At 37.9% G+C, this 8,743-nt stretch overlaps 1 protein-coding gene across 1 annotated transcript; it reads left to right on the top strand.

Annotated features, from left to right (window-relative positions):
• The first annotated feature begins 2,055 nt into the window (after nt 1-2,055).
• LOC125915204 (zinc finger protein OZF-like) lies at nt 2,056-8,743 on the top strand. The gene is made up of 3 exons (XM_049620903.1): nt 2,056-2,176; nt 2,671-2,763; nt 6,455-8,743. Exons 1-3 carry the CDS (start codon nt 2,143-2,145, stop codon nt 7,972-7,974), a joined length of 1,647 nt encoding a protein of 548 aa, XP_049476860.1. The 5' UTR covers nt 2,056-2,142; the 3' UTR covers nt 7,975-8,743.

Here is an 8,743-nt window from a genome sequence, read left to right as displayed (position 1 = left end):
CTTTCTTTCTTTCTTTCTTTCTTTCTTTCTTTCTTTCTTTCTTTCTTCTTGAGAGAGAGAGGGAGGGGCAGAGTGAGAGGAAAGAGAGAAAATCCCAAGCAGGCTCCACACTCTCAGCACAGAGCCTGAGATGGGGCTCAAACTCAGGAAACATGAGATCATGACCTGAGCCAAAATCAAGAGTTGGACACCTAACAGACTGAGTCATCTGGCGAACCCCTCATTAAATATATTTCTTAGTCATCCTGATAATTTTCTATTCTATCACTTTTAATGTGTATATAACTACTTTCAGAATGGATGTGTGCATGGAATGTATAAAGATCAATTTTGTGTGGATACCTTCTCAGGCTTGACACCTGCTATAAACATTGCTTTAGGGTCCCCTCTGTTTATTGACCTATGTGTCATTTTAGATCAACTTTAGGTCAGTTAACCTGGGTTAAAACCTGATCTGTACCATGTACTGGATATTTGACAAAATATTCCATAAAAATGGAAGAATAATGTGTTTGTTCTCTTAGATCATTATTATTTATTTTCCATGAGTTTATGAGAACCTGTTAGATGCTATCTACTAACCAGGAAATGATTGGAAAGGCTTGTCAACTTTCTTGCTATCCTAGAAGAACTTGTAATTGCTATAAAACCCATTCAGTTCCAAGTCCTCCAAGAGTTCTTGTCTTTGAGTTCTACTTCTTTGTTATTGAAATATGTATCCCTTGGCCCATAGACTAATGCCTTGTTAGAAATGCAGACACCCACCCAATCCCAGAACTGAACAGAATCTGCATTTTAATAGGATCCCCAGTGCACTGTTGTAAACTCTAATTCACATTAGAATATGCTAAGTACATTTGTAACTCACCAAAACTTTCCATTTAGGAAATAGACACATGTACTGTATGATGTAAATAAAGGATTCAAAAATGTGTATGGCTGTGTTGATGCCTTCATTTTACAAATTCACTTGAATAAACACAATATTTATAAATGTTCTTATCTCAATGTTGGGGAATATATTAGAGCATGATAATGTGTTGCAAATTCTCTTACTGCAGAAAGCAGAAAACTCACCTAAGCCAGAACCAGTGCTCCTAATATAACTGAACTAACAGGAGTTTAGTCCTTGGTGAACCACAAAACCACTACACCAGGTGGGGATGTCAGACAAAGAAAAATTGATTTACAGGAAATAAGAGGTCACAGGGAATAACTTCTAAAGCAGAGACTCAGAGGCAGGAGAAATTGTTTACTTTTATTTAGGGTTAGGGTGGATATTCAGAAAGGGTATGTCATCATCTTATGTCCAGCTTGTGATAAGGTTGCACATGAACCTTAAGAAAACAGTTCTGTACATACTCTGTATGTTACATAGTAAAATATTTGTGATCCTTCTTGGGTGGAGATTTGGGTATTATATTGAGTTAAAAGGGAACTCCTGAGTGGCTCAGTCAGTTGAGCATCTGACTCTTGATTTAGGCTCAGGTCATGATCTCATAGTCCTGAGATCATGCCCCAAGTCAAGCTTCACAGTGAGCATATAGCCTGGTTGGAATTTTCTCTCTCTCTGTCTCTGCCTCTCTGTCTCTTTGTCTCTGTCTTTGTCTCTCTCCCTCCCTCCCTGCTGCACCCTCACTTGTGTTCTCTCTCTAAAGGAAATAAAAATTTAATTTTTTTAGCATAATGATATAAAGGTAACTGACCTCACTCCATGGTTTACTCTATTGTTCATTTTCATAGGTGTGAGTCAGGGGTTAAGCTCAAATTGAGTTAATCCAAGCTCTTCCTCAGAGTACTCACTAGCTTTTATTGGATACTTTGTTTCCACCCCAGGACACTATGCCCATGGGGTGTTTTGCCTGAAGTAAAAGATAAGGTAGAAAAAAGGGTTAAGTAAAATGTGGGACTGAGGTCAGTGGGTACAAGCAGGTAAGCAGTGAAGGTCAGGTCTGGGGTTCTAGCTAGTGACATTAACTCCCTCTTGCATCTTAGGTACCATTATGACCTCTGCCTATGGCCACTCAGTAACTATGGTATTTATTGCAGGGGTTGCTGACATTCAGGGATGTGGCCATAGAATTCTCTCAGGAGGAGTGGGGCTGCCTGAGCCACAGTCAGCAGGAACTGTACAGGGATGTGATGTTAGAGAACTATGGACACCTTCTCTTCTTGGGTGAGGATAACTCCTTCCAGACTTCCCAAACCACACTCAGAATTTTGTTCCTTCCTTTGAAGACTGTCTCTTGGAACTTCCTCTTTGCATGAGTGGGATTCAGATGCCTGCAATCAGGGAAAGAAGTGGGGGTTTCTAGATGTAGAGAAATATCTTCATGATGTTTCCTTTCAGGTTAGTTTTCCCTTCTGTAGAGTAACATCGTCATTTCTATAGATTTATGTCAATTCTAAACATTGAGTGGCATAAGATGGGAATTCCCATGTCTTAAATACCAATTTCAACTCATTATTGTAGTGGTATTATTTGGAAGTAGAGGTCAAGATCTGAACACTGGAAACCCTCCCATGTGTTCTAAAGGGGTTGTTGGGCAACATCATCTGGGAAATAATTTTTTAGAATTCTACAATGTCCTCTCTTGTCTACTGAGTCCAATACTGGGTTGAAAGGTAGAATCTCCAGCCACACTCATATTCCTTTTGTCTGATAAACAGGTCTTGTTTTGTCAAAGCCAGACCTGGTCATTTTTTTGGAACAAAAGGAGCTCTGGGATGTGAAGAGAAATCACACAGTAGCCTCACACCCAGGTAGGTGGGAATGAAACAGATGACAGAGGTGAAATCCAAATGTAAAGGAGGAAGATGGACCTTAAATGTGGTTTGAGCAGCTCTCCTCAAATGGAAATAAGTTTGAGAAGCCTAGCTTTATGTCTCTCCCTCTCAGCAGATATCTGCTTTCCAACACATCATGATCTTGCTTTCTCTTAAGATTCTCCTTCAGTTCCACTGTGAGGGTCTCCATAATGTGATTGGCTCTTCATTGCTTTGAGGGTCTTGGGGAAATCTCTATTTCTGAGGAACTTTATGCTAATCCATTACTGAGTTCTGTTTTGCCTCATGTGAGAAGTGTGTCAGGGTAGTGGTGGGCATATTGGGGTTTGGTGCAGAAATCCCAGGAACACTGGAGACAGAGATTACATGTTATCTGGTTTATGCTTTCCAGTATTATGGAAGCTTTAATCTTAGTTGCACAAATATGAAACCCAGTAATTTCATCAGATAGCAAAGCGCCTCTCTCAAATGAGAAAATCTAATCCTTTATTTCACTTCAAAAGTTCATTTCTCGGGGCACATGAGTGGATTTGCTGGTTAAGCGTCTGACGTTGGCTGAAGCCATGATCTCACAGTTCGTGAGTTCCAGCAGTACAGAGAGCTTTTTGCTGACAACACAGAGTCAGCTTGGGATTCTGTCTGGTTTTCTCTCGCTCCCCCTCCCCCTCCCCATTTGCTCTTTGTCTCTCTCTCAAAATAAATACAAACTTAAAAAAATTTTTTAAAGTTCATTTTCTTTGTATTAATGAAAATAAGAAATTTCCACTCTATGAATTTCATTATTCAATGGTAAAATAATTTAAAACACCTGTTATTTCCTAGAATTCCTATATAAACTAAAGGCATGGGGAAGCTAGAACATTTAGAATTTAAAATTTGCAGCCTATAATAAAGTCTCAAATGTTACCTTATGTCCTAATAGTTGAATTATTTTATACTTTTGTCCTTATAATATGAAGTTCTTGTGACTTTGTCATATGTGTTTTCACTTTCTGAGTGAGATTCCTTTATGATTAGATCGAACGCTCTGATGTGACATGGGCATGTGCTTTATAAAAAGTAAAGTAGGTAATTAGTAAACTTCCCATGTAAAAAAAAAAAAGGAGTTTTAATTGTAAGTGTAATTTCACTTCAAGAAAAATGAAATAGTTTTTCTACTTTCTGAATGTATCTGAATTTAATCCCAAAGATTCATTTATTTTTTTATTTTTTATTTTTTATTTATTTTTATTTTTTATTTTTTATTTTTTTTCAATATATGAAATATATTGTCAAATTGGTTTCCATACAACACACAGTGCTCATCCCAAAAGGTGCCCTCCTCAGTACCCATCACCCACCCTCCCCTCCCTCCCACCCCCCATCAACCCTCAGTTTGTTCTCAGTTTTTAACAGTCTCCTATGCTTTGGCTCTCTCCCACTCTAACCTCTTTCCAAAGATTTTTTTAAAGCAGTTGTTGCCATATTTTATAACTTTGGTGGTGTTTGTTTATTTAGAAATTAAAGGTTTTGGGGCATCTTGGTGGCCCAGAGGGTTGAGCATCTGACTTTTCATTTCAACTCAGGTCGTGATCTCAAGGTTTGTGAGTTTGAGCCCCATGTCCTGCACTTCACTGACTGTGGACTCTGCTTGGAATTCTCTCCCCCTCTCTCTGCACTCCCCCTCTCAAAATACACTTAAAAAAAAACTTAAAAAAAAGAAATGAAAGGTTTTGTTTGCTTGATTTTAAAGAATGGATTATGCACTTAAATTCATTGTAATAAGAGGGATCTATGTCTTTTAAGTGCTTAATTCATAAAAGTTTTCATCACAGGTTTCCATGGTTGATTTTAATGAATATACTTGACAGTTTTAGTGTCCATGAAGACATGCCAATAATTCAAAATGTTCCTTTTTTCATGGGCACACAGTCACAGTTTAAAATTATAGCTACATAGGGGTATCTGGGTGGCTTAGTTGGTTAAGTGTCCCTCTCTTGATTTCAGGTCAAGTCATGGTCTCATAGTTTGTGAGTTCAAATCCTGTGTTGAGCTCTGTGCTAGCAGCACTATGATGGTTCGTTATACCTTTAAGATGTTTTAAGGAATCTTTAAGGTAACCACAATGAAAATACAGACAATATATTCACCAATAAATAGATGATGAAATTAATTCCATTATTATGACAATTCACATAGACCTGATACAACATTCACTGACCACTAACCAAGGAGAAAAATACACAAGATGAGTCACAAAGTATGCATAGGTAATATTTCTACAAATACATGGATGCTTTTTTTGGCACAGGGCATAAAACGGATTCATATTTGAGTTACATTCACATCATCCAAAAACGTAATGAGTTGAAAATTGTCACTATAACAACATACACAGGTAAAAACAAAATCACACCTAAATAATGCTGTGGAAAGTCCCATACAAAATGAAGCACATCAGTATGGAATTGCAAAACCAGAATAAGACAAAATATAACCCCAAAAATTCTATATAAAAAATGAATTAAAGGAAACCTACAATAATTTTACTTTAAAGTTTATTTACTTTGTCAGATAGAGAGCATAAACAGGGGAGGGAGAGAGAGAGAGAATCCCAAGCAGCGTTGCACTGTTAGCACAGACCCTGAAGCAGGGCTCCAACTCGAGAAGAGTGAGATCATAACCTGAGTCAAAATAGACAGACTCTTAACCGAATGAGCCACCCAGGTGCTCCTCTGTGTGTGTGTGTGTGTGTGTGTGTGTGTGTGCAATGTATATAATTTTAATTTTTTTAAATGTATATTTTTGAGACAGTGACATAGCACAAGCGGGGGACAATTACAGAGACAGAGACACACACACAGAATCTGGGGCAGCCTCCAGGCTCCGAGCTGTCAGAGAGCTTGAGTCACAAAGCACAGAGCCCTCCAACTCAGGAACCCTGATATCATGACCTGAGCTGAAGTTGACGCTTAACCAACTGAGCCACCCAAGCACCCTGTAGCTGTAATTGTAAACTGTGACAGTGTACCCATGAAAAAAGGAACATTTTGAATTATTGGCATGTCTTCATGGGCATAAAATTGTAAAGAATATTCATAAAATCAACCATGGGAAGCTCTAATGAAAACTTTTATGGATGACTAAATGTATTATGTTAATAGATCCCTCCTATTACACAGAATTTAAGGGTATAATCCATTCTTTAATATTAAGGAAAGAAAAACTTTTCATTTCTTTCTTTATTTTTTTTTAGTTTTTTTTTAAGTTTATTTTGAGAGAGACAGAGAGAGAGTGGAGGAGGGTAAGAGAGAGGGAGAGAATTCCAAGCTAGCTCAGTGCTCTCAGTGCAGAGTAGGATGCGGGGCTGGAACTCACAAACCACGAGGTGACGTCGTGAGCTGAAGTGAAGACTTTGATACTCAACCCTCTGAGCCACTGAGATGCCCCAAAACCTTTCATTTCTAAATAAACAAACACCACCAAAGTTGTAAAATAGGCCAACAATCACTTTATAAAAAGAATCCTTGGGTTAAATTCAGATACATCTTGAAAAGTAGAAAAACTAATGATTTATTTTTCCAAAAGTCGAAGTTGTCCAATTTTAGTCTTGTGTGTAAGAAATTTTAACTGTATTCATCTGATAGTAGAAAGTAGAATGATTTTACTTTCATTTGTTACCTTCCAGCTGTATCTTCACACGATACCCAGAGCCTCTTTCCAAAGATGTGCATAGGAACTATTTTCGAAAGGGTGTCAGTGGATAAATATAAACATAGTGCCCTTGAGAATGGACACTTGGTGATAGAGTGGAACTGTGTTGGGGAGAGACAAGGGCATCAAAGATCTCATGAAACACATATGCAAATAGAGACAACTGCCCATTATAAGAATCTCACTGCCCAAAACAGTGAAGGATATGAAACATTTTGGAAACCCCCCCTCTCTAACACTGTTAATTCTGCAAGGCAGTGTGTTTCTATAATCAAAGGCTCAAATCAAGTGGTCAAACACACATATTTGCAGAACAAAAATTTGGAGAATCTGGAAAGTGACCTAGCCCATGCTGAAAATACTTCTTTGCACCATTTTGACAATAGGATTGCATTACCCTTTCAGTCAAATATTTCTGAAAGTCAGAGATTGAAAAAGGAAGACAAAAATGGTAAGTGGTATCCATTTGAGGGGTCCTTCCTTGAGCAGTCGACCTTACAACAAAACCACAGCATTTTCAATGAAAACAGAATTGCTCATTGCAGTGAATCTGAGGAAATACTGAACCAGGATTCAAATGTTAATAAATATCTACGGACTCCTTTGCCAGGGAACCATTGTGACTGTACTACATGTAGGGAAGTCTTTTATCAAAGCTCAAACCTTATTAGACAGAAGAGAATACATTTGGGAGAGAATCCTTCTGAATATACTGAGTGTGGGAAAATTTTTAACCAGTCCTCCAATGTTGGTGATCATCCGAGGAGTCCTGTGGGAAAAAACCTGTACACATGCAATGAACCTGGGAACGTGTTTAGTGAGTCATCAAGACTTAATATCAATAAGACAATCCATGCTGGACAGAAAGGTTACATTTGTAAGGAATGTGGCAAAGCCTTCAACTGGCACTCAACACTAATTCTACATCAGCAAAAGCATACTGGAGAGAGACCTTACAAATGTGAAGAATGTGGTAAAACTTATAAGTACAGCTCATCACTAAATAAACATAGGATAATCCATACTGGAGAGAAAATTTACAAATGTCAAGAATGTGGCAAGACCTTTAACTGGCAGTCAGGCCTTATTGGACATCGGAAACTTCATGCTGAGGAGAAACCTTACCAATGTAAAGAATGTGGCAAGGCCTTTAAAAGGTACTCAAGCCTTACTGTACATCACAGAATTCACACTGGAGAGAAACCTTACCAGTGTAAAGAATGTGGCAAGGTCTTTACCCACCAGACAAGCATTATCAGACATCACAGAATCCATACTGGAGAGAAACCTTACCAATGTAGAGAATGTGGCAAGGCCTTTACCCAGAAACCAACCCTTTTTGTACATCAGAGAATTCATACAGGAGAGAAACCTTACCAATGTGAAAAATGTGGCAAGGCCTTTACCCAGACCTCAAACCTTATGGCACACCGCAGAATTCACACTGAAGAGAAACATTACCCATGTAAAGAATGTGGCAAGGCCTTTATTTGAGGTTAAGCTTCATTATACATCAAAGAATTCATATTGGAAAAGAAACTTAAAATGTATAGAATGTGGTAAAATTTTTAGGACTGCTCAACCCTTACTCAGCATCAAAGAGTTTAGACTCAGGAGAAACATACAAAGGGAAAGAATGTGTCAAGCATGTAGCTGGAACTCACAACTTGATCAATATCATTATTTTCTTACAGAATAGAAACCATAAAATATAGAGAAAGTTGCAGTGCCTTTAGCTGGAATTCGTTCCTTAGTATTTCAATGTGCATACTAGATGTAAACCCTACAAACATAATGAGGAAAGTCTTCATATTAAATGTACACATTAGGATACACCAGAGAGTACATAAAAGTAACTTGAAAGCTATAAATATTTATAAAAGCATTTAATTGAACATCAAATGTCAATATCCCAGAATTTACAGAGAAAGCAGTTGTTACTATTAATATATTACATCAAAATATTCATTATAAGGAATAATACAAAGTTAAACCTGTTCAAAATGTATGTGCTATTATGCTTCAAAAGGTTATTTGGATGAATTGTTGCATAAATATAGCTAATTTCATTCTCAGTTTTTTGGGGGCACCTGGGTGGCTCAGTCGGTTAAGCATCCGAATTTGGCTCAGGTCATGATCTCCCAGTTTGTGAGTTCAATCCCCTGATCAGGTTCTGTGCTGGCAGCTTATAACTTGGAGCCTGCTTCAGATTGTCTCCTCTCCCTGCCCCTCCCCACTAGCGCTCAAAAATAAACATTTGTAA

The sequence above is a fragment of the Panthera uncia genome (assembly GCF_023721935.1).
Source record: "Panthera uncia isolate 11264 chromosome E2 unlocalized genomic scaffold, Puncia_PCG_1.0 HiC_scaffold_19, whole genome shotgun sequence".
Lineage (NCBI taxonomy): Eukaryota > Metazoa > Chordata > Mammalia > Carnivora > Felidae > Panthera > Panthera uncia.
Note: the sequence above shows the minus strand (reverse complement) of the source record. Positions and strands in the feature narration are given on the sequence as shown.